Source organism: Lepeophtheirus salmonis, chromosome 3, assembly GCF_016086655.4.
Source record: "Lepeophtheirus salmonis chromosome 3, UVic_Lsal_1.4, whole genome shotgun sequence".
Classification (NCBI taxonomy): domain Eukaryota; kingdom Metazoa; phylum Arthropoda; class Copepoda; order Siphonostomatoida; family Caligidae; genus Lepeophtheirus; species Lepeophtheirus salmonis.
Genome location: NC_052133.2, coordinates 29,728,499 through 29,756,007, shown reverse-complemented (window position 1 = coordinate 29,756,007; position 27,509 = coordinate 29,728,499). Strand labels below are relative to the sequence as shown.

Genomic DNA, 27,509 nt, shown 5'->3' with positions numbered 1-27,509 from the left:
CTTTCATAAGACGTGTCCTCACTCCAAGAAAGAAGGTATAATTAAGTTTGATAAATAAAAAAATAGGATGTCTACATGACTGATGAGTATATTATTCTCTAGAACGCTGGCTACCACACAAAAACCATACCAGCTGTCCACTACTCTAAATACAAAACTCTTTTAAGGGTTAAGTCATTTTAACATACTTGCGTTTATATTTAATGCAAATCTCAGAAATACTATGAATGTATATGAGTTATGATATTCAAAAGATCCAATAACAGAAAGAAACAGTTCTCTTTCTGTACATGCACACGCCTGCAATATTTCATTAATAGGACTACATTGTTATTTCTTAGATCAAAAATATGTATTTGATATACATCAAAGATGACTACGTAGAGTCCACCTTGTGTACAAGTTCGATGCTATATGTACAACCCTGCAATATTTCATTAATAAGATCACATTTTACTTCTGAAATCAAAGTATGTTTATGAAATACATCAGGAAGCAGAGCACCAGGTGACTGTTTTTCATACATTCATTCAAACAGATATGCAAACCTTGATTTGTTAGTAAATATGTACTTCTATTTTATATTTTTATATGAGATTTAGCTACACACATTTGTTGTTAAAAATAAGTCCTAAATTGATATTTTATAACATAGAGTTGTATGGGTTGACCTACACACCTGCGAGATTTCATTAATTTTTATGTACCGTCTTTCTTTATACAACTCTATACATAAAGATGTACGAGGGTAGTCTGGAAAGTTTCCTACCTAGAAAAGACACACATTTTTTTTTATTCATATTTTTGGACATAGTATCTTTATAAATATAAATTTTTAAAAAATGTGTGTCTTTTCTCTCTGTAACCGTTCAAATAGAACTCGGCGTTTAGTTCTGCAAAATAATTGTTCACAAAAGGGATTGCTTTTTCATTTGACAAAAATATTTTTATTACACTGTTTGGACTGTATTTTTGTTGTGGGCATATAATGGTGTTCCCAAGTTTCATCTACAGTAATGATTAGTAAGTATTTTAAATTGTATTCTGTTCTTGCATGATGGCCCATAAGTTGAATAGAGATTACTTTTTAAAGGCTGTTTCATGACAAATATAAAAATTGTTTGTGAAACCACAAAGGTTTCACTACATTCAGTCAAATTTTATTAACTCATTGAATACTTGAACTGTATTCACTCATTAAATACTCAAATACAATATCTCACGGTAACATAATAAAATGCCCCAATACCCTTAATGTAGGGACACCCCGGGATTATATATATAACTATAATTTTTTTTTAAATTTTCAAATTAAAAATTATACTCCAATAACTCCAATTTTTTCTTGACCAAGACAAACATTTCTTCCATTTGGGAAATAGTGAACGCCCATGTAATGGAACATTCTTATATATTTAAGGAAGAAAGAGTTGATATTATGGTAAATACCCAAGAGTGTACTGTCTTATTATGAGAGATGATTCTTTTAAAGTATTGTTCTTTTATGACAAAGAGGGTTAAATAAGTGAGTCATTAAATAGAGTTGATTTTCCCATCATACCTACACTTGTCAGTTATTAAGTCTAACTGTTAATAGAGTTACTGTTCTTTAATTATTTTTTGAACACTATATCTTCCTTTATACTACATACTTGAACCTATGCCTCAGGTTAAAATGGGTGGAGTGGATTACATCATATAAAATGTAATAATATAGTATATAGTGTGTATTTTACCCACTGATGAATTGAGTTTGTCTTCATTTAGGGTGTGGTATGTGATATGTTTGACCATGTGTTCCTGTGGGATAAGAAAGAACGACGACGCAACAATTTTTTTAAATTTATGGAGTTTTTTTATTTTGAAAATATATAATTTGTATATATATATATATATTTCATCTTTGTATAAAAATTAGCGAAAACGACAGAACTCAAATTCAATTTTTTTTTTTTTCTTTCTCAAACTTTTCCACCAATTGATTACTGACCCTAAATAGGCCCTAACACGATTCGGGAAAATAGTAAAAGGAAGGCTTTTTTGATTGAATGTTTTTCTTTCTTGATCTCATCGTTGTTGATCGAGTTCGAGCTGGGGTAGGGGAAAAAGAGATGAACTATGGAGATCTTATGAAAGATCGCTGTATGATGCCCATGGTTGATAAAAAAAAACAAGAATTGACCGCGAAATAATCCGCACTCAATTACAAATAAACAAGTCTTTGAAATATGTAGGATTTGGCTTAGTATTGATGGTAGGCAGCGGGAGCGGCGTGGACAGCTGAGTATGCAGCAGCAACGGGAGCAGTGGCATAAGCACCGTGGTAAGCAGCTGGGGCAGCGGCATAAGCACCGTGGTAAGCAGCTGGGGCAGCGGCGTAGGCACCGTGGTAAGCAGCTGGGGCAGCGGCGTAGGCACCGTGGTAAGCAGCTGGGGCAGCGGCATAAGCACCATGGTAAGCAGCTGGGGCAGCATATCCGGAGTAATAAGCAGGAGCATAGACGGGTTCTTGGTGAATGTAGGGCTCAGCGGCGACCTCCTCATGAACATATTCCTCAGCAGGGACCTCCTCGTGGGAGTATTCCTCAGCGGCGATCTCTTGATGAACGTATTCCTCAGCAGGGACCTCTTCGTGAACGTATTCCTCAGCTGCAACTTCTTCGTGGAGGTAGGGTTCGGCAACGGGGTAGGCATCAGCGTAGGCATAAGGGTAGGCGGCAGGAGCGTGAGCATAAACACCATGGTGAGCTACGGGGGCACCATATCCGGCATAACCGTACAATCCATGTCCATGGGCATAGGCACCGGGGAGGACTGTGCTTGAAGCAACAGCGATGAGGGTAGAAAGAACAGCGACCTGAAAAAGAAGTGAGTAATTATTATGATTTATAAAGAACTGCTGTTGTCTTTTTATTGGTTTATCGATTTGTTTTTGTTGTTTGTATTGTAAAATGAAAGAAAAGATGCTGTATAACACTTACGAAAGCCTTCATTTTTGTTTGAGAAAATTGAACTGCTACTGTGTATTCGCTACAGAAAACAAGTGATACTGATTCCCTGGATTACCAAAGCTTATATAGGTCCACTTTTGAGTTGCAAATAGACCCCGCACACTCCTTTTCAGCGCCCTTACATGCAGAAGAAAAAAGATAGTAAAGAAAACTCCATTCAGACAGGGCTCCACCCAAAAACTTATGCAAGTCGTCGGACAAGAAGAAACAGGAGGTGTGTATGTAGGTAAATAATAAATAAAAGATAACGCCCGAACGCCAAAAAAAAGGTGAAGAGAAGTCAATGAAATTGCTTATTATACACAACCTCTTGATAAGAGTATATGGAGATCCCTTTTTTATTGGGTGAACATCATAGTTAATCCAGTATTATTACTTGAATCATGTTGCTATCATAAAAATATTAATAATAATTATCAATGTTTTGTTTTGTCTCTGGTTTCATCGTTTGGTTTGTCTTCTTATCCACATTCAATTTGAAAAAGTCGGACTTGCTATACTTTTACAGTTTCTATCGTGATGTTTAACCCGTGACATGATTTGGATAGAGTAACAATATCACTTTAAAAGGATGTTACTGTATGTCGATTTTTATTTACAACTTATGCATCATTTGTCATTTAATAAATGATTACATAAAAATGTCAACACCACAAGTATTTTACAGAAAATAGGATTAGAGTATTACCAAGGCCTTTTAATCCCATCTGCACTATAATTTGTACTTAAATTTTCTGTAAAATTGAAGCCAGTAGCATTTCTTATTATGGATAAAACCCCCTTCTAAAAGGATCAGTCTTTTCATGATCTTTCTCTTTCAAAAATTACAGAAGACTAACATTACCAATTGCGTGGAAAAGGGCCATCTTGTTGACGATTCTGGCAATAAAATTTGGAGAATTTGACTTTTGATGATGGGGGACGATGCCTATATATGGGGGGGAAAAAGTTACTTAGTTTAGTTGTGTGTTTTAATGTCACCATTATCAGAGTAAGTTTCGTCAAAAAAGTGGGATGATTCATAACACAACATCTGGGTTCATAAAACAGATAATTTATAAATTTAAAATTAGCACGTTATTCATCATATAACGGATTTTGAATACAATAGTATCATAATAATTTATCTATCATCTTCATATACAGAGATAAAATGTGTTTATAGCTTATATTCAAACTATATAAATGTACTTACATATACATAGAGACATAATTCTCATTCATATCCCTTTTAAGACTCTAAATCAAATTACAGTACTTTAATCTAGTTTGTATATAGAAACAATATAGTGTATAGTTATGTACATACTCATCATTGTATATGTACTGTATTTATACATATATATTAATGACCCAAAAATTGGCAAGACTCAATGTACAACTTGTGTCGTATAACAATATATGTATATTTTGTATTTATACAAAGTTAGTTATGATTGGATCATTACTTTAGTAAAATGTAATTACATTTCGGAATGAATCTAACGAAAATGGAAGTCATTTTTTGTTTCTTTTAAAATTCATTTGCTTGATCTTTAGACAAATCCATTAACATTGAACACGGCATTACCTCACAAACATAAAAATGTACATTAGATTTTGTTGTCAATTGTCTATTTTTCTATGTACTTATTTCCAAATATTAATGTTCTGATTGTTGATAGGTTCAACATAAATTTACTTTTGTTCAGCTGTAAATAATTCCAAACAACTAATAAATAATAATAAGTTCCTAAAGTTTTGTTTATTTGTCGAGGAAATGTTGCCAGGCATTCTAGTATTGGCCGAATTTGTTTATAGTTTTTAAAAGATATTGTTTAAATAACTTTTTATAAAAGAGTTTCTTGAAGACCTTTTTTAGAAAATTCATTTGGTGATATCGTTTTTTTTTTTGTTAAAGTTATAACATTTTTAGAATGTACAACCCTATTTGCCGAACAGGTAATTTCGACAGACTTGTACTTTGTCCGAATATATAATGAATACTTATAATTTTATCAAAATTATGGAAGGGGTCCTATGCCCATGAATAGATGTATGAACTACTTAAGAGTATTGTAATGAATGAATCAAGTAATTTTGGACGTTATGTAATATGTAGTTTTTTAAACGGATTAATAGTTATATTCAGTTTTCTTTATTAATTGTCGACTATGGAAATATATAACGTTTTATAATAATCAAAGAAAATTATATTAAAAAAGTAAGCCTCAATTAACATAGATACCAATTGAAAAATTAGATGCTTGGTTAGTCTACTTAATATTTAAATTAAAATTTACGTCTCTAATTATAATAAGTCTACTTGATTCGAGTCATTAAAGATTTTTTGGGTCCATAAAATAGTATTACAAAAAAATAAGAAATTAACTAATACTAATTTATTAGTTTGAAAACTTTGTAAATAAGTAATTTTAAAACTTCTCTATTTGGAGGCAACCAGTCTTTGATTAGATCCTGCTATTAACATATCATCGAGAACTTTTAGCATATCTTTCAGTGAAAGTGTTCTTTGGGGCACATATAATATGGATCTGTATTTATTCAAAAACAATGTGAAATGAATTCAAAAAGAAGTATACAGAACGAAAAGGTTGGTGCCAGCTTACCATTTGAAAAATCTCCAAATAAATTCTACATTCTTATAAAGTCTTATGAAATATTTTATGTAATACAAAACTTGTATCCGACAGATGGTTGACTATATGCGTATTTTATATTAGATTAGAATTTTTTGTATCTGGATTTGACTGTATTTTGAGTGTACTTTGATTTAAAAAGAGAAACATAGGGTTTGCACTATTCATTACTAATAAGTTTTAATCCAATTTATTGCAAATCCTAAAACACTATACCAATCATACTGGAAACATGAGTTTTTCAATCTTGAGTTAGAGAAATTTGACATTTTTGGCTCAATACGTTCAAGGATGGAAGTACAAAAATATGGTCCATGGACCATTAAACAAAACAAAAAAGCGAATCATTTACTTATAACGAGTAAAAGTATAATGAACACATTCGGCATCTAAAAATTAAATACTTTTTTTAACTTATACATTAAAATTGTAATCCTTACACACTTAAAAATGTGTCAATATTCACATTGCATCATCTAAAATTAGCAATTTTTATTTTTTAATGAACATAAAAAAGTATTTTTATTTACTTAGATTTTTTTTTAAATCTCAATTTCTCACCAAAAACTCGAAAGTCTTCAATTTTGACGGATTTTGAAAAAAAAATAAAACAATTTGGTTATTAAAAAAATTATGAGCACTTATTAATCGAGTATAGAGGAACTGTGGCCTATAAAATATAACTTGCTTAGCTTATAATACTATAGTTCTAGTTATTTTTGACAATATTATATATATGTTGCTAATAAATTTTAATTTTTAATTTATTAAAATAGAAAACAAAAATATTTGTAAAACTTTATCAATGAAATATTCACAATTTAAAAAATGATGAGGTGTTATCTTTATCATACCTAGTGTTGTGTCGCTCTTTACTTAGAACTGAAGATTGAAGTCTTGCCAAATTCAATCTTGGCCAAGTCCACTTTAGTCCTATATATAAGTCCTGCAACTGATAAAGTTGGGTCATTGATGAGATCACTCAACTTTTTAATTTTGTATTAGTTATACTACTGACAGTCCGAAGGACTGATTGGTCTGGTTTTAAAACTAGACGGGATCGAATGAATAAGGATTAACATCAGCCTAATTTTACTTTATTGATAAAAATTGATATGATTAAAAATAAAAAAAGATTATAAAAGGTTATATTATTTTTTACTTTTAACGATAAAAAATTGATGTGACTCAAAAATATATGGATATGATTTTATTTATATATTATACCAAGTATAAAATTAGACTTATAATTTTAAATGAGGCAATATGTTTCTAATGAATGCTAGCAGGTTATGACTCTAAATAAGTGAAAATATGTGTATTTTAAAGCGTATGAGATAATGTAATTCACAGTGTTTCATCTTTGTAACAACCAGCTCGGACGTTTGTATTTCATGTATACGTTATAAAAAGAGTTAACTACAAAAATACACTATTGGAAAAGAGATGATTTTTATACTAAAATCAACGTCTCTAATTCTTCCAAAATAGTTTACCCATTAAGAGTCATTTTATACTTTAGTATTCCTTAGCTTCCTAATTTATACCTACAAATCTTGTTCGGTACATCGATACTATAGTGGCACTGATACGTTTAAAACGGTACTGCAATTCATTGATATTGAAACCAATTTTTTATACCCATTACATAAAAAAAAAATATATATATATATATTCCGCCGTGGATATAAACCCTAACTTTATGGGAAAGGAAATTATCCTTCTTAAAACATAGCATAAGTGAAATTCATCTTTTATACCCTCATCAAATTTCTGAGTTATTTCCCTTTCGCCTCCTATAACATAAATTCTTATTATACTCCTGTGCATGTTAAGTGTCCGTAATGAAATATATGGTTCATATTTTTAGTTGAAAAACTATCGAAATAACTGGAATCAAATTTATCAAAGGCATGGGGTTTGCTTGGACTTTCAGAACGATAAGGAGCCATTATAAAGACGAAGGCGTCGGAATCAGCGTTGTTGAATCCCAAAACTCTTATTGCTGGCAAAATTACCAACCATGAATCTTTAGCTACCAAGGAGATCAGAGCTGTTATCATCTCAGCTATTGATGATTCTGGACACTTCTTGATATGGATGAAAATATGGAGTTGATATTATTAGGCATTAACCCTACATGTTAGCAAAATATTTGTACTCTTTCAGACGGATTATAAGGTCTTACAATGCTTTTAATAAGAAATAATCCTACTATGGCGACCATTCGTACTTTTAATGGTGAATTACTTAATTTATTTATTTGGTATTCGCTCTTGTTTCTTTCTTGTTGTATTCTTGTATATGTCTTCCGAATTTTGTATATTGACGAATTTTATTTAGTTATTTTTGCTTTGTGGTATGTGATTAAACAAGTTTTTAGGTGTGGGACAATTATAAATTTAAGCATTTATTTATGTTACTTTTTTCTACGTGATGCTTCCTCCTTCATTTACTTCTTATGTCATTTGTACATATAAAATAATCACCTCAATAATAACAATTTTTAAAAAATACAAAAAAAAAATAAAAGAAAAAAGATAATTATTTTGATACATGAACTACTACAAAAATATTGGTATCTTAACAATAATAATTCATATTTTTTGTTTGTAACCACAATCGCTTTGAAAATGTTCTATTTTTTGGATGGACAGTTGAGAGAAAATTAAATTGAATTCTAAATGCAGAAAAAAAAATTAAGACAATCTAGATAAATGTTATAATCAGAAGGATACGAAATTACTCTAAAATAGTTTTTTTTTTTTTTTTTTTTTTTTTTTTTTTTTAAATTCTTGAACCAGTCAGTGTTGAATCGTTGGTTTATTAATGCAAAAAAGATATATCAGATATTTGTATATTAAAAGCATTGTACATATTTTGCAAAAAATATTCTAATTTTTTTTGGTATATATTTTACTTAATCATATAATTTATTCACTTATTGAATTGAATATTTAAAAAAAAGGAAAAACAACGTCAAAGACGTCACGAAGGATCAATTTAACCATTTTAAGGATGTTTCAGTGAGACTGGACGGCACTAAATAGCGTTCCTCGGTTATTGATCAGGATCAAAACAACAACAGTTTTAATTGTAAGTCCTAGTTACACTCAGAGTAGAATTGAGAACCGACATCCGAGTACTTGCTGAGTATGTCTATGATTTGTCTTTATTTATTTCATTACACGACTGCTTGCAGCCGATCTAATAAAATGACATGACTAAAGATGTGAATTAAAGCTACATCTCGGTGTGTACAAAGTAACAATTTCAGGAGGCTGTCTGTTTATTTGCAAGGAACGTTAATATTTATTCCTTCTTATTCGCTGTTCCGGTCATATCATTAATCAAGTTACAAACAATAAGAAAACGAAAATATCTTTATACGCCAAGCAGGGAATGCTCTAAAATACTTCCTGTTATACTTGTGAGTAGTAAAAAATATGGGCTGCTGGTTTGTTAGACAAACAAAGAAGAGTAATGATGTCATTAATCCAAATTATATTTTTGAACTTACCTGCAGCGCTAACGATTTAAAACTCTTCAGTGAAGGAGTAATCCAGACGGACAACTAAAATTTTTATAATTGTTTTACACACAGCGGGAGATAGTTTTTATTTGCGTCTTTAGTTATAACAGGTAAGCTGTTGTCAGAATTACCATGCCATTTTTTGGTTTCTTTTTTATACATACTGGCGGTGGGGACTCTTAATTTTTATAATTGGACAGATTTTTACTATTGTTTACTTTTTTATTGGGCTGGGTCAAATTTTATTTAAATCACAAGGCTGTAAATAAAATAAGTTGTAAGCGATATAAGATTAAAAAAAATCAATAATTAAATAAATTATTCATACGAAAAAAATAATTTCTGTTTTGATAACAATCTCCTAATTTGAAATATATAAATAATCAATATTGTCCTCTTGGTAAAAGTTCCTTTCAATTATTCAAACTTTATAAATAAATGATGATTTAATATTTTAATTTTTGTCTCTAAGGAAACAAACAAAGATTATAGCAATAAAGATTTAGGAAATATATATTTGGATTTATTTAGGTACAGAGGGTTTTCGGTATTCCCTATTTACTACTAGCAGGATGAGAGTCCAGCCCACACTGCAAATGAAGCAGAAAAATCTTTCAAAGATGATTTTAAGCACAAATATTTTTACCGTCTCTCTTCAACTGATCTTAAGCCCCTGCCCTTTGAGTTTGTTTGAAAATGAGGTTAATGCAAGACAGCAAGGACTTCCTGATGACAACCGTGGAGGCAAACATTCAAGTGACAACGCATCGCCTATATTAAACCTGTGAGTAGGGGTCTCCACCACGTTGTTCAGAACAAGGGCAATCATATTAAATCATAGAAAATATTAAACCTATAAAAAGGTAGTACCACGGTATTGCCCGGAGTAATTACATCGGCTAAAAGACAATTTTTCTTTTATATCATAGAAAATAACGCCCCAATACATTCTCAGTGGTAGTTTCCATTTTTCATTAGCACACTCACACATAATTACTCAATATAATATTACTTATATCAATTGATATGACGTGTTCTCTCCCCAAGAATGAAAGAATATTAATAAAATTTTGAGCAAAAAAAAAAAATTATAAGTTTGGATGGCTGATGAGTTCTAATAATCTTCCGAGCGCTCACTAATAAAAACAAACAAAATTCAACTTTAAAATACCTTCGTTTGAATTTCATTAATACGATTATTATTATTTCTTATTTAAAATATTTTGATTTTTGATATCTGGGAGCACAATATACAGTGCACCCTCTATACACGTTCGATGCTATATGCACACGCCTGCAATAATTCATTAATACGACTAAATTGTTATTTCTTAGATCAAAATATGTTTTTGATATACATCATGGGGCACTCTATACAGTCACTCAGTGACTCGTTGTCATATGTTCATAGCGAAAGAAAAACAAATTTGTCTTTATTAATATAGATTTTTCTAATAAAAACCATAATCTCTTAGTAATTTAATTTTTTGGATGGGACTCTGACTTTGGAGCACCCTGTAAATTAATTTACAAACACATTTGCAAAATAAATCTTAAATCTATTGTGTGTAAAAATAACAATGAAAAATTAGAATGAATCAAATGAAATGAATTTTAATCTTGTTGAAATATATGTAACTCATTTGTAAAGCGAAGAAAAAAAATAAAAATCCAAACATAGAATAAATTATATTTGAGTTTTTACAACATTCCTCTTAATTCATTATGGGGGATGTTATATCCAGGTCAGTCCCTAGGGTTTTTCTCTAGATACATGGTCTTTGTTAATAAAATTTTTATCCAATGGCATTTTTTAAGGGATGCTTTATTTAAATTTAGTTTTACCTTTTTTTTAGAAAAGGCCAAGCGTTTTTTTGGCATTTTTAATAAATGTTTTCCATATTTCATTTATAACTTTAAAAGGTCAATTATAGTATTTCAATATAACATTTTCATTTTTTCAAACTCAAAAATGAAAAAATATTTTTTTTTCAGATATGCAGTTACATTTTTCCACAACCGTTACATATATAATACAAATTTTCAAACTATCAATCCATTTTCTCCGACTTTAATAATCAATCGGAGTTTTTAAACCTCCCTCCCATGTGGCCATAGCTCTGGTTATAACCAATATTGATAAAGTGTTTCTATTGCTATCAAATTATATTTTGTGGATTATAGTAGCAATCGATAACAGAAGTGAAAAAAAAATTACTTTTCAAAAATCTTTTAAATTCCACATATAATTCTAAGTGCTAATTATGAATCTGTGATCATCTGGTTTAAGATAATGTTCGATTAAAGTTTTGAGTATTTTTACCCTTTTCATGGTTTCAACTAACTTTTGAATTGGAAAAATATCCTTAATTTACATGATAATTAACTAGCTCTCGATATCTGTGAGCCAGTTTTAATGTCGTCATCTATGACTGGGCAAAATATAGACGTCAACAAATTTTTATTGCATGACATAAGGAGACGAAAATGAAACAAAACTATTATTTGGAATCTTTTGTCGAACTAAAACAAATCAATATTTTCTTCCGGAAATAAAGACGAAACTAAATGTCACGTAAGGTGGGATATCTCATTTATTGCACGTGTAGACGGATATGTATATATATATATTTATATATGTTTTCTATCAGGAGAAGAGTTGCTATCAAGTAGACTTTCTTTCTTTACTTAACAAGAGTTAATAAAGGGTTTTTCATTAGGGACACTTTAATTTGTTTCCGTAAGGGAAAAAACTACTCCATATTTATTTTCTCCCTTTGACCTTTAGAAATATAATTAGTATATATATTTCATCATGGAGCGATATAGACTTGATCAGTGATTGCAAATTATCCAATCACCGTTCCATGCTGAAGCTGATTTTGATTGCAATATCATTTTTATTGATGAAGCTCATTTTTGGCAAAATTGCCTTTTTTGTCAGGCAGCAATCAACAAATGCTTTACGAGACATCCTTGCATCCCGAAAAATTACTTTTTGGTTTGGACTTCATGCTGAAGGTATCATTGGGGCATATTTTTTCTTTGATGATGATAATCGCGACGTTATTATAAAAGAAAAACACTATCATAACATAATAACTGGTTTTTTGGCCCCAATTGCAAGGTATGAACTTGTCAAACCTATGGTTTCAACAAGAAACTTGTCACACAACAAAAGTTACAATCTATTTATTCCAAAGCAAATTTGGTGAGGGTGTATCAGTAAATTGGTCCCCTTGATCTTGCAGTTTAACGCGTTTAGATTATTTTCTTTGGGGTCACGTGAAGTCATTGTTCTACACAAATACACCAGTGACATTAAAAATCTCAGAGAAAATATCGAAAGTTAAATAATTTGCAATATTGCTTTCGATTTTTTTTACAGAGGTCATTTACAACTATGGGTTAAAATTCAATTTGTTATTTATTAGAAAAAGTAGTAGAACATTGGGTTCAGCAATTGTATTTCTTTGAATGTGCTTGAGGTGGTCATGCTAGAAAATTCAATTTTAAACAACTAAGAAGAATTAATATTTACATATAGGTGCACACGCACAATAGGTGTGGTATCCCACCATAAATATTTGATGGAGAGTTATCATTGTAAGTTCTTGTTGGATTTCAGAATTGAGGATTGAAATAGAATTTATTCCAACCAATGTCCTGGACTTGGGTTTATTTATTTCATTTCATTTCAGCTGCATCTAATTTAATTAAGCGCCGTGACAGCTTTGCTGCTTTCCTCCAAAACATTCTTCAAATGGTTATTTTTTTACATACTGAAAATGCTTACAATTTCCAACAGAAACTACAGTAGCCTTAATACAGTGCTACTATCTTAGTTATTGACTCATAAGTTACTATAAAAAGAATTAATGAAAGATTCTAGAAGTGTCTTTCTTCATGAGCTTGAGTAAAATAATTGAGTCAGTAAAAATGATGATTTTCCTATAACTAATCCACATGGCGTATTATTAAATATTTAACTTGATGGGAATATATAAATATTTAAATGCAAAATGTTATAGTATGATTACAAAAAAATGCTAGAAATATGACATAAATATATAATATTAGAAACGTATCATTATGATTAAATTATATTATATATCTACCGAGATTGGAAAATATGCTAATCTATATAAAAATCACAAAAAATTAAACTTGTGTTAATTAATGACATCTCCTTTTTTTGTATTTTAGCAAATGTACCACATTTACTGAGTGTTCTTATTTTTTATACCTTTATTTGCATTATACTTTTTCTTAGTTACTTTTTTTAAATCATTTGACAAAAATAGTCGAAAAGTGCTTACTTTAATAAACAATGAAGAGCGTTATTGATCCATGTTTAAAGGTTGTGCACCGCCTTTGAAGTTGTAAATGTCACAATTTTCTATTAAAACAAATATAATTATTACTTAATAAATAGTCAATCTAAGTCCAATTAGAGCACTTTAAAGATAATAGTTATTAAATGAGCAAACAATCTCTCTAAAGTGTGTAATTCGTTTCCTCTAAAAATATTATTCTTATATATATAATATATCTATAAAGTTTATATTGCGACTTACATATGCTAAGATTTGAAGATTTTTTATTAAGTTTTTTGAAAGTGAAGAAGTGCATAGTAATTCTTGAATATCTCCCTTATGCTATCCACTTACGAGTAGTATAGTGCATTACTACGAGATGCACAAATTAAGTATATTCAGATATATAATCAGATATGGAGTAGGGGTTGTGTTTATTTTCTTCTTCTCATAGGAGTTTGCAGGTAATTTACTGAAACGTCATGACAGCTAAGCAACTCTCCTCTCAAACATACTTGGTGACAATGTTAACTTGATTTATTTAACATAACGTCGATTCATAGTACTTAATGAAACGTTGTATTGTAGCCACATCTGTATTGTTTGGAAGATTTTCTTGAAAATTTTGGAGTTAATTAATTTGAAATTTCAAAGATGTTTGAAAAAGGAGAATTTTGTTGAATGGTGTCATTTATTATTTAATTAAGTTTACCTATATTATGAAATAATTAAATGTGGTATTTCCCAGAAAAATAGCTTATTTCTACAGCTATTTATCTATAAAACCGCAGGAAGACGGGTTCCCCAGATCTTCATAGCGAGATTTTAATATATACAAAAATACAGAAATATGTTTCTCAAGATTAATCTTATCATCTCAGCTAAGCCACTCAATGTATTAGTTTCAGTGTTGAGACCAAAACCAAATTAACTAAAGGGTTTATAAGCGAAAAAGTGTAATCTGCAATGAATAATTTTTGTGCATAATTAAGGGAAAATTTGAAACGTTATCACAAACTTTTATTGAAGTTATCCAATTACAATAAAATATGAATATCCTACTATCTGCTGCCACACATACCAAAAGACGTGGTCGGAAGCTTTTGCATGATCTGAAATTTTTGGAAGAATCGACAGAAGCCCATTCCTGTACAATTGAAGCTTTTAAATTAACTAGACGATTGTGGTGGGTCCTACATGTTTTCCACTCAATGTCGCCCCAAAAATAATTATCCAGAGGGTTCAAATCAGGTGATGATGGCGGCTATTTATCCTTAGACCAAAATATTTCCCAGCCTCCAAATCTGTTAGGATTCTTAGAATTGACTGAACATAAATATCAACAATCCTTTCTATTTCAGAAGGACGAATTTGGGCGAGAAGTAAATCTACTACCCCTTGCCTTTGGCCTTCTCTCTCCAATATTTGTAAATTAAAGGACCAAGATCAGATACTTAATCTATTGTTTAAACAAAAAAAGATATAAAAATCTTGATTTGTGGGCATAAAAAGCCGAGTGTTACTCGGAACTCGTCAAAAGCTCGAAACTTGCCCAAACCTCGTAAACCGTCAAACCCTCGGAAATTGTCAAAACACTTTATTCTTTTTGTTCTTCTTTTTAAAGCCAATTATAAAAGTTAGATTTTTCTAGACAGACTACCTTTTTCGGTTAAATTTCTAAATTTAACAAATTCTAATCTATGTTTTCCCAGAGGCAACAATACAATGTTGAGTTTTGTGAAATATGTACCCTTAGTCCCAGTTTGTTTTAAAAGTAATCTTTGTTTGAATGTTTTAAGTCTAGCAAAAGTACTGTGCATTACTCAGAATTACACAGTTTATTAAGCAAACACTCAAAATTCCTCCTCAGACCAATAGACATACTTCTAAATTGTTTGTAATAATATAGATTAATGGATATTTCTAAATGCATGAGGGAGGGGACGCTATTATGCATAAATTCGAATGTTCAAATCTGATTTTCACTGTACTAGCTACAAATTAGTTTGGTGTATCCCTTGAAATTCAAGCTTAAACATAATCCCCATTACTTGTGCAGCATTTCAGTATAAAGATATCAATTTTGTAACCATCATTATCTTATTTGTTTAAATAGTAGTTAGACCTTGAAATGAATTTATTAGTTAAAATTTTAGTATGCATTCGTATTCGATAAATAATAATAATAAATTGGCCATTCAGAATTTTTTATGATGGGAGAAGCAGTTTTGAAGTATGTGACTCTGAAAGCCCTGTTTATATTTTTGAATCTCTAGTTGAACCACAAGATTGGTAAATTGTCAACCTTACATATCTATTACTAGTTATACCGGGTTTTAATTCAAATTATGGAAATAATTCCTCTCAACCTTCCTCTCTAAACCTTGTTTAGAATTTTTATTAGATCTAAGATGAATAAAAATATTGGGGTTTACTGTCTACAGTTTGTATGTAGCAAAAACATAAAATTTTCTCGTATCCACCTCATTGAATCGCTACTCGGAAAACATACATGAAGTCACTTTATAATTTTTTGTCAATATAATTTTAATGTCAATTCTTTCCAACTATCAGTCTATGATTATATTCAGAGGAAGAAAAAAGTTATTTAGTCATTGAAAAGAAAACTTGATCGAAAGGCAGGTCTGATTCCGATCAAGGAACTAAAAAATTGCCCATTGTTTCAATAATTCTTTATAAATGTTATATATGTTTTAAAACATATAAACCCTGCACATTAATATTTTCTTATTTATATTCCTCAAAGTATTGGTCTTATCTCAGTATCAGGTTTGGTGTCCTTGACCCCAACAGTAGGTAAACTTATACTTATTTCAATTCAAAAATAGTTAATTAGTATTAAACTGAATAATTTTATAAATTTAGCCTTGGATTTCTTTTATGTATAGAATTGAATATATTTACAAAAGTGTTGTAAATATAACTAAATACCTTGAAAAGACAACTTTTATTTAAAATATGACATGTAACAATGAAGGACAGAAAAAAGAAGAATTTGTAATATTTATTGACATTCAAAGGATATCTATGCAGACATGATATGGTTTACTATAATCTAACAAATCAATAGTGACAGGAACATTAATCGGAATCGGAGAATTGGGTGTTTTTTCTTGAATTGGCATCGGGAAAATAAGGTTCAATTTGCGATTACAATTCTTATGTATTACTAGTATTTAACTATTTATTACTCTTCTAAGTTATAAAAAAAGTAGCCACACCCCCTAAATCAAGGAATTTTAGCTTTTTACTAAAAAATTTAATGTTTAAGTTTTGTTCAAAAAATGAAATATTTGAAATTTAATTTAATTTTTCCATTTTTTTCATAAAATTTAATTTAATTTTTCTATTTATTCATAAAAGTTAATTAAAGTCTACAGCTTAACCCTGGAGGATGCCCTGTAATATTTATACTTCAGCTCTAAGAGTGATTGGGCAATATTGAATTAAAAAAATAATTTCCCAAGTCCGGTGTCCATTATGCTATGTTGCTCCATCGTGGCTTTATTATTGTTTAGATGAGGCTTTTTGTTTGGATTACTTAAAGAGCAAAAGTAAGAAATTTGCATTGTTTTTTTTATTCAATGATCCATTGATCATATACGTATTTGCAATTGCATCTACGAAGTGTTTAAGCTAAAAAGTTGTCATATTGTTCTAATCGAGTATTCCAAAACTCATGCATCGAATATTTATTCGACAATTTTTAGACTAGTGTATAAACGTAGGTTTTATTTAACAGAATGGTTTCTATTAGTAGATGTGATATTTACGTAGGTTTTATTTAACAGAATGGTTTCTATTAGTAGATGTGATATTTACGTAGAATAAATGCAACGGATTTGCGTATTAGTAGTACAAAATTATTTATAAATCAACGGATTAATAATATATTTAAGGTTCATCACATTACTTATAGAGTTAATAATTTAATTGAGATAATGTCTGGAAAAAATTTCCTTTGTCCTTTTTGTAGTAATTTATTAAGTGTAAATTTAATTACATTATGTGTTTTGGTCATTAATTAATGTTGGCGAATAACCTTGGGATGATCATATTATTTTGTAGATTGATTTTCTCATCTGTATGTTTAAATATGATTTCAGGCTGTTAAATTAAGTCAGACAGTCTGAACATAGAAGGTGTGAATCCTTGTAGATATATATTTTTTAAATATATATAAAGCAATTGCGCCATCAAAAGTAAATGTGGTGAGAAAAGAACAAATTATAATAGACATTTAAATTGTTTTCATGAACAAAAAATGGTTGGTTAAATAAACAGTATTTGGGAGTTGTTAATGGAAGATACGTACATAAAAATAACCTTCATATGAGTGTCAACTGGAGTTGCCCGATTAAAGGTCTGTTTTTCAATCAGTCGGAAATTAATATTGGCCTTGTCAAAAAAATTGTTACGTTATGAAATATATATGACTAAAGAAAACATTTCAGGTCCATTGGACAAAGTTGTGAGGTTCTGCAATTGATTTGAATGTTCAAAAGTGCTCTTTTGATTATGTTCGAATTAGTAATATTTTAATGTTTTAACAAATATGTTTTTCACATATGGCAAATTATTTTAAGATGATAATTTACGTGAGTTACTTCATTGATAGTATTTGAATACTTTTGCTTCAAATGCTTATCACTATTATGGAAAATATGAAAGTTCGTGATTTCTATTGCGATGTAGTACTACGAAATCTTTTTTATTGGACTTAAATTTTGCAAACGATGTTTTTTATAACGAGGAAGAACTTTTATCATCCTTATCATTAGAAAAAATTACTTTTGAGCCATCATATTCTATGTATTTAGTTACATACGTTAATACGACTTACATTCATGTTTAAATTGCCCATTTATGCATACAGAGTAGTTTAAACTTCAATTCCATTCTCATATCTTTTGAAGTATCCTTTTAAATGCGGTGATGAATGTTTAAAATATTTGAACATGAAAGTTTACCTGAAAATAAATAGAGTTGGATTATCACAGATATTTTAACAATGAATAAAAACATGGAAGAAAAAAACCAATTTAAAAAATATTGTAAAATTAGAATCATGCCAATGAACTAAGGATCACCAAAGTTAATTAATAAATTGACAAAACACACGTATTAGATGTAGGATATTTTGTAAGCTACGAGTAAACTTTTTCTTACCTATGATGTACCTCTGTAAATACTATAGATCAAGTTATTTTATCATTTTTCGTCGTCAAGAAGGTCATTTTGTTCCATTTACAGAGTTAACCTTGTTAGTTCAATTAAATAAGTGAATTCATGGAGAATCCATAGTTTGTTAAAAAGTTATTCATAGATACGATTTTAAAATATATGCTCTTCTTGTATTTATAAAAAAAAATTGACAATGATAACACTAACAATTAGAATCATATTTGGGAGGAGAAGTTTATCTGTTAGCTCCATGTAGCTTTGAGAAGAAGGAAATAAACACTAATCCCACCCCGTATTTAGCAAGGGTAATGACATGAATCACTCCTATGGCAATCCTTAATAATACTCAGCTTCCAACAAGAACATAAACTTAAAACTCTTCAGTATATATGAGTATACTCAGACCTAGTTATTTTATACTTATATCAGTAGGATGTGAAAGTGAACGCAATGAGCATTATAATCATGCCTGAGAGAAAGACATAAAAGATGTGTTTTTTGGGAGGCGACTTATCTGCTATCAAAGATTACTATAAAATATACCTTTGAAGGTCAATGTCTTGTAGGTTGGCAACACAGGTATACTTTTTTTTAATTCAAACTCGCAAGGATTTTGACAATTTTTTCATCTCGACTAATATGTAATCCCCTCAAAAAGTATAGAATAATGACAACAACATTGAAAAAAACAAAACAATGCTCAGGTTAACAAAAAAAAAACACACTTAAATATATCCGAATATTTTTTACAGCTCTCAGTGCCCCTAAACGACAGAAGCACTTTGATCGCCAACTGAATTTGGAAAGAAATTAATTAAATGGTTTTGTTGCGCGACCAATTGGTTTTTGGGATTCATGACTTGGTTACATGGATCGGCGTTAGTTCACTGTTATACAAGTGTATTTTGTTAACAGTTGTACTTTTTTCCCCTCTCATCCGTGTTCTGATTGATTAAATTTGAATGATTTTATGTCTAGTTGTGAGTAATTTCCAACAACTTTAAATAATATTTCTATAATTGTGAAGAATGGACTAATTGCTGCCAACAGATTTTTGTCGTTTTCCTGTTTCTTTTTGGAAGAAGGAATGCAAGATACAGTTAGTGTAATGAAGTGATAAAAATGCATCTGATACTGTATTTTTACCCTTTTTTATGTAAAGCAAACGAAATGCTACAAAATTGAAAGATTAAAATTATTGTCTATTAATCTTCTAGATTGTTTGAGCAAATCTATTAAAAACCTACAGCAAATTCCAATTTGTGCCAAGTAACCCATATCTACATACGTTTTGATACAAAGGATCAAATAAATTGTTGAAAAAGAGTTTTGACAACTTCAGTAGAGACTTGTTCCCAACATGGTATCAAATATAAACCCTGAAACTCTAGAACCATTTTTACAAAAGTATTTCAAACTTTTTGTTATTATTCTTTCTCCTTTGTACCATTTAATTAAAAAATTTACTCATATTTTTGTTTTAAAGAGATAGTCAAAAGACTCTTGACAAAGAATCAAGATTATATAACATGCATTCATATTTATAGGGGTTTACTTTAAACAAAAAATATATTTTTTATTATTAAAATGACTTTATATTTATCAAGAGTTGAACCCATTTAATTCTTGACTTATAACAAATATGAACAGAGTGCGGAAGGTATTATCTTAGGGGTGAAAGAAAATAAATATAATCACCTGACAAATTAGTTTTTCCTTTCACCTTTAAATTTAGACACTATAAGGATTTTTTGCCAACTACTGCTCCTTGAGTTATAATTCTGGGTTTGACCGAATTTTTTCTCAGCTGAGAAGAACCAGACAAAATCTTTTACGGGAGGCTTCTGTTTTAGTTTGATCAAAGCCTTGCGTTAGATTACCCTTTTTTCCATGTTTGACAAGGTTAAAAGCTGTCCCTTTCGACGTGAATAGCTATGTCTATTGATGACACGATAGAAAGTTGAACGGGACGCTACATCATTAGGGTTAGCAATCATATTCATTTGAATGGCCGGGATTCTTCTCAATTTTTTTGTTTATTTTCCTCAACAATGCAGTACTTCAGACGATTTTGGCCACTTTCAGGTCACAAGGATTCCGGAATATCATCCTCGGTGGGTCTTCGCTATCCTGCTAGCCACGTTTTTTGAATTTTTGGACGAATTGAATTGTGCCCCAACCGGTTCAGCTAAAAACGTGTTCTCCATTTTATCTTTTAATTTGCAAAAAATACACAAAAGTAAAAGACGTTTTTTGTCCTAATTAAAGGGAGTATGTTATTGCAAGCAAGCATAATGAGCAATTGACGTAATAAAGTCACATTTGTACCGGACTTACTCTCCTTTCGTGTGTTTTTCTATTAAACCCGGTTCGTAGGGGATGGGGTGAGGAAAGAGGAAATTGCAAACGTTCAAAAAAACTACTCTTTATACTGAACAATGTCTTTAAAATTATTAAATAAAACAAAATTTTATCCCATACCCCGTATATTTAGAAAGATCCTTTTGACGCATTTATCAACAAAAAGTTCAAACAGAAAACTTTGTACAATGTATATATTTTAATTTATTCACATAGCTAAAAATAAGAAATATTTGCCCTTTAGTTCGATAATAAAAATAAAGACAAGAGCATGGAAAATGAGAATGAATATCCTAATTTCTTATAATTAAAAAATTAAAAAAAAGGAAATTAGTAATAAATTCTTCTAAGAAAATCATTAATCTCAAGATGCCGTTAAAAAATATTTCAAATAAAGCAGGGAATCATTAATTTGTTAAATAGAAACTTGGGAAATGGAGTTAAATTAAAAAAAAAAATATGTTTGTATACACATAGACTTTATTTAATTTATATTTTAAACAAAAAAAAAAGAAGTGTTTAATCAATTCCCCTAAGAAATAAAAAGGTAACTAAATGAAATGTTTTGGGACTTTCGGAGGTTAGAAGGGGAATTTACCATTACTCTCGTGGTGTAAAGTTTGATAATTATGTAAAGAATGTACATATTAAGAGTTACTTGAAGTGGATTTTTTCTTTTCTTATGGTTGATACTAACCCAGGAACGCCGAGAAATAGTTGTTAGAGATTTTTAAATGAAACTTTATGATTTAGTTAATATGGAAGTAAATAAAAGAGACAACCCTTTTTTTCCCCAAAAGTGGATGTCATTCTCCCAATAAAAATGGCTGTGTTTCTAAAAATACAAGGGGTAGATCCAAATATATTTCAAGCATATTTTCTTCTAGCGGTAATACCCGGCATTGCCCGGACTAATATAGGGCCGGCTAAAAAACAAATCTTGGCCAGAGTAACAAAAAAGAACATAATTAAGATTATATATGCCGGTCTAAATACTGTTTAGAATTTGAAAGAAGCTATCAAGACACTCTGCTTTCTTCGGAGTTATGTTGAAGTTTGTGGGCAAGACAAAAAGGGAGATGCAATTTTCAGTTCTAATTTGAAAAATATCATTAAGTATGACCCAACAATCTCAATATCAAAATAAATGAAGACCAGCGAGGAGACACTTGGGAAGCCTGTGAATCAAGTCTTTGCCTCAAGTGCTTCTTCAGAGTCCCCCAACATCCCTCTTATGTATAAAGAAAATGAATTAGATATACTAAAAAATCTTATTGTTTAAATATTGGACCTTCCTCATCTCCTGATCTCAAATTGCTTGCCTATTTCTGGTAGAGTATCGTATAGAGAAATTCCATTTATACTCGTTATCCGAACTCGGGGTCTCTCAAGGAAGACTTCTATTTTGTAAGGAGTGCTTCCTATGCACCCTGTATCTATCAATATAAATCGACAAGGGTGCCGGGTACTTACTATTTTGCCTTAGGACATTTTCTTAAAATCCATTATGCCTCCAGAATATTTCTCTATAAAAAAGTCGTTATTATTTAATTTTGGTTGAAATCGATGTTCCCTTTGAATGTATAAAAATCAAAATGTATAATGCGGGTTACTATAAAACGCGTTAAATAGTTGATATTTGTTGGAATAATGATGGAAATTTGCTCTTTCCTAAAATTTTGATTCTTCATCAATCCATGAGTACTTTCTTACATGAATAATCATCATTATTAATAACAAAGAACTAATTAGCACTTCTTCCATTGCAATCGTTGTCCTATTTGTTTATTTTTCTTTTCTTATAACACTAATTTTATTAACCATTTTGTCTCTTGTTCGAACTCATTACATAGTGAGATTTCGGTATGTATTGAAATTTTGGGGCAAAATTCTATGATTATTTATTTATATTTTAAGGCAAAATATCTTGGGGTTTAAGGGGCTTTATGACGTAACGGTTCAAGGCAAGATGTTCGACGCAAAATATTTTAAGGGGAAAGTATCTAGTTCCTTCGACCAGAACCTATTTAGAGTAACTTTATTCATTATTATAAAATTTGAAATGTGTTCTGATATAAACTGAATCTTTAACTTCATATATTGTGGTGACCAATTCAATAAATATTTTATAAAAACTTTCAAAGTTATGACTGATCATATAAATGTTTTTTAAAGTACATAAATCCTTCATAATAATAAGCAAAGGAGGTCACAAAAAATTTTCATACAATAAATCCTTAGTTAAAATAAGATGCCTGCTTCTTCATTTATGCATTAGTTCGGTATAAATTTAAATGTATGTATAAACAAAAGATTTACGGCTTTTTACAGCCACTATTACAGCAATAAAAATGCCTCATTCTACTTTTGATGAGATTGAGTTAAATTTATGTAAAGATAACCTCAAGACTTTGACAATACTTTTTAACATCAATAATCAAAGGATATCCAATCAAATAAAGAGTTATACCAATGGGAATCCAAGGCCAAAGAGAAATAAATTTACCATTCAATAGTGTAACTTATTTTTGTAAACATAATTATCTCTAAGTTTTTAAATTTTCTGAATACTCTATATAAATTCTAGTAAACCCTTGTTATAATTTTCAAAGACTTCACTTTGTTCAGTGTATAAATTTGTTAATTAATATAAGTTTGAAATATCATTCAAAATATGCCACTATAAATTTGAAATGATATAATTAGAATATATTTCAAATTGATATATATTTGAGGTATAAAATTGAGAATAATTTATAGATACCATTCTATGTTCTTGTCCAAAAATGACATTTAGGCTTAGTCATTTAAATGTCTGAAGGACACAAATGTAACACGTCTGAAAATCAAGCATGCAAAAATGAGTTAGTTTTTTTTCCTTACAGTGAGATAATGTTTTAGACTGTACAAAGAATACTTATTCGAAAAAACATCTTTAAATATTTATTTGTTCCTCCTTCATCATTAAAGTGTAAAAAAGTTAGTTTTTTAACTATTACTCTTAATAAAAAAAAAAAATTTTAGAGTAGAGGCTTACTTTTTGGCCAAGAATTATGACATAATATTTTTTAAAACCATTTTTCCTTCTTTTTTAGATAAGAAAAATTGACAATAGATCTATTTTTTTGAAGAAAAGAAGTACAAAAATTGAAAACTATTAAACTTATTTCAATTTGTGAGGTAATATTGTAATTTTTTGACAAAAGATGTTGTATTTTTCCCAAAGTTGGACGACAAAATTTTAGTATAGGGGGGAGGGTGTGTAACACCTTTATGTGCGTCTAACGATTTTGCTAGAATTGTAATTGTTTTCAAAAATCTGCAGATAAACTAACAGATAAATCTGTAACCTAGCTTGCACTTTAAGGGAGGGGTAATACAAATTTTAGGAGGCTCAGGACAGGGAATATGATTTTTCTTAAAGCTTAAAAGATTTTTTTTTTTTTCAAAATATGTTTATTAAAATTCCTTTAACACTTAAATACATGTATAAAACAAAAATAAAAATGGAAATTAAGATAATCTAATTTTATATAAACAGAAGAGTTTAAGTATTTAATTTAACAACCAATTATTTTTCGAAAATAGTTCCAGATTACAAAATAAAATACTTTATTTTTAATCTATTATTATCAGATAATTTTTAGAAGCAATGCTTCTAATTAAATATTCAGGGAAACAATATTACTTTGACCGTAAGTCATCTCTGAAAAAAAATTTTCCGTCTTCATTCACTCTTGCCCTTATTTGAAAAAGAACATCCAAATAATCATCGGAGCCCTCTCACCTCTGGTAATTTTTTTTTTTTTTTTTTTAGCGACGGTATAATTTGGAATCCTCTATTTATAAAGTCATCGGGGCCAGACATTCTTGTAACTTTTGATTTTTTACTGGTCTTCTTTTGTATACAACATCACAAAATTTAATGTTATTATTATTCACGAAAATTGTGTTTATTTAGGGTTAAATGTTAAAAAAGAAACCAAAAATCAAGACAATAATCTGCACAATTTTAAGAATATTTCAGAGGAGAACAGCTCAGCTGTCATGACGTTTCTTTAGATCAGCTACATCATCTGTAACAAGGAAGGAAGAAGAAAGAGTAAAGAAATACATTGGCGAGAATTACTCCAATGTCTATCCCCAGTATAATTAATGAAGTTTACACTCTGTCTTTTATGAGTAGACATGAATGTTCAATCAGTTTTTGAATATAGTTGAATGTAGTAGGAAAGGAACTTCTCTAATCAGGAGTTACATAATATCTTGACAGCAGCTCAGGAAATGAAAATGTATTCTTCAGATTAACAATTCCAAAACAAAAGCAATCTAACAAATACACACGATTTACATCACTAATTAACATTATAACTTTTTCATAAAAAAACGATTTATTTTAATTTATAATTCCCCAACGTAATACAAAGGTCTGGAAGGTACTTTGGAAAATAAACGGAGCAATAATTAATGTTGTCAAAACTCTCCGGTAAAAGTAGTGTAGTTTAACTATGTTTATATTTTATTTCAGTTGTGGTACTATAATCGTTTAAAGCGCCACGGCCCAGTAATGTCTCCTCCCCACCCCATGGTAGTGAACAAAGTGACAAGTCATATTTTATAAAACTTTAAAAATATTTTCTTAACTAAGGAACTCTAGGTTAACATATTTTAACGATTTAATATTGAATTAAAAGTAAATACCTTAATTGATAAGGTATGTACACATTTAAAAATGAGGTTTTTTTTTATTAAAAAAAAATGGTAGTTTGATTGATATCACTGCTGATTCATCGTACACATGGTTATCTAGTATGTACAATATATACTACATACATCAGATAATGAAATCATTATGGCTACGTGTGGGGCGAGATACTTACATATGTAGGCATATGAGCAATTTATATATTTATACATTTGTGATAGGATAATCAACTCCTCTAACTGACTCGGTCCTCTAACTCCCAATAATAATAAAAAAGGACTCTTGAAGACGGGTTACCACATCTATTGTGTTTGTATACGCTTTAGTATATATATATAAATGACATCGGGAGAAGAGTTGCTCTCATAATAAACTTCATTTAATCATTTTAATATATCAGTATTCATATATATATAAGAGAGAATTCTTTGTACGTTCCCACACCATTGAACCTAGGAGGCAGAAACTATGCACGGGTCCATCTTTTGAGCTTGGAAAACCTAAAGATGGGGGTGTCGATTTTTGGGGGAGGTCATATAAGGAGGGCTTAAACTATACTCAAAACCCAAAAACCCTTTTTTGTAGCTCAAGGAGACTAGATAGGGTGTTGAGTTATTTGTCAATAATTGATTGACGTTTCAAAAAAAAAAATATATGAATTACTACGTTTTCTAAATTAATTCAAAATCTAAAAGTTATGGGCAAAAAATAAATCCGTGAAAATTGCAATTTCGTATATTTCATGTGCAAATAAATAAACTTCCAATTGAATAAGAAATAAGTCAATGGAATTAAGTTTGTAGAAACTTGTCGGGAGATTCGTTTCATATAAGTTTGCCAAACGTCAATTTTGAGTTTTTTTAGAAGAAATGCCACAAGGCAATGCTTTTTACACAGAAAAATGCCGACGCAACATATTTCAGAGGATTTTCAATTTATAGAAAACTTTATTACTTAATTTTTGCAATATTTGCAAAAATGAACCTGTTATGGAGTGTAATTTTTTCGGTAATATTATACTTTATAACTTTGATGTTTTTTCAAGTATGAAACAAATATTGTGCGGTTTTGTGTTTCTTTTACAATTCCATTAAATGGTATTAACATTTTTTTTGCAAAATTAGAGCAAAAAAGTTTTTTGCAATTCTATTTTTTGAAATAAATAAAAAATGTACTTCCTAGACAATTTTTTAGATGCATATATGTTGGGATCTTATTTCAAGTTTATAACGTATAGTTTTTTATATTCATAATAATACTCCTAAGGTAACAATAGGCTATAATAAGAGTTGTTGTTTTTTTTAGGAGGGGGGAGAGTTGCAATTATGAGTCTTTGTAGATTATCTTACTTAACCGGATTGATATAGTGTGAAGAATCCAAGAGAATTAGTATTATCAGGATCTTTTTCGACAACAAAAAACATGCATATCATAACTATTAGTATATAAAAGTATTTTTTCTGTATATTTTCTTAATTAATTGGACTATTTTCATTGGGATTTCCCTCTCTCTATTTGCCCGAGCAGCACGGGGTAACCTTTTACTAGTACATATAAATATAGTTAAGTAAATCCTGTTAATTTTCTGGTGGGCCATTTTTTTTGGAATTGGTAATCTGAAGAGGGAATTTTCTTTCCCTTAGCAGTTGTCATTTTTATTGAATTCTTTAGTAATGAACTTTTTCTTCTATTATATTTAAAACCTGGTTGAACATTCATGTGTGCTCATAAAAGACGAAG

At 29.7% G+C, this 27,509-nt stretch overlaps 1 protein-coding gene across 1 annotated transcript; it reads right to left on the bottom strand.

Annotated features, from left to right (window-relative positions):
* Positions 1–1,832: 1,832 nt before the first annotated feature.
* LOC121114881 (uncharacterized) lies at positions 1,833–3,119 on the bottom strand. Its single transcript, XM_040708989.2, has 2 exons — positions 2,982–3,119; positions 1,833–2,857 (listed from the first exon to the last, which is right to left on the bottom strand). The coding sequence occupies exons 1-2, from the start codon at positions 2,991–2,993 to the stop codon at positions 2,243–2,245; spliced, it is 627 nt and encodes a 208-aa protein (XP_040564923.1). The 5' UTR covers positions 2,994–3,119; the 3' UTR covers positions 1,833–2,242.
* Positions 3,120–27,509: the final 24,390 nt, after the last annotated feature.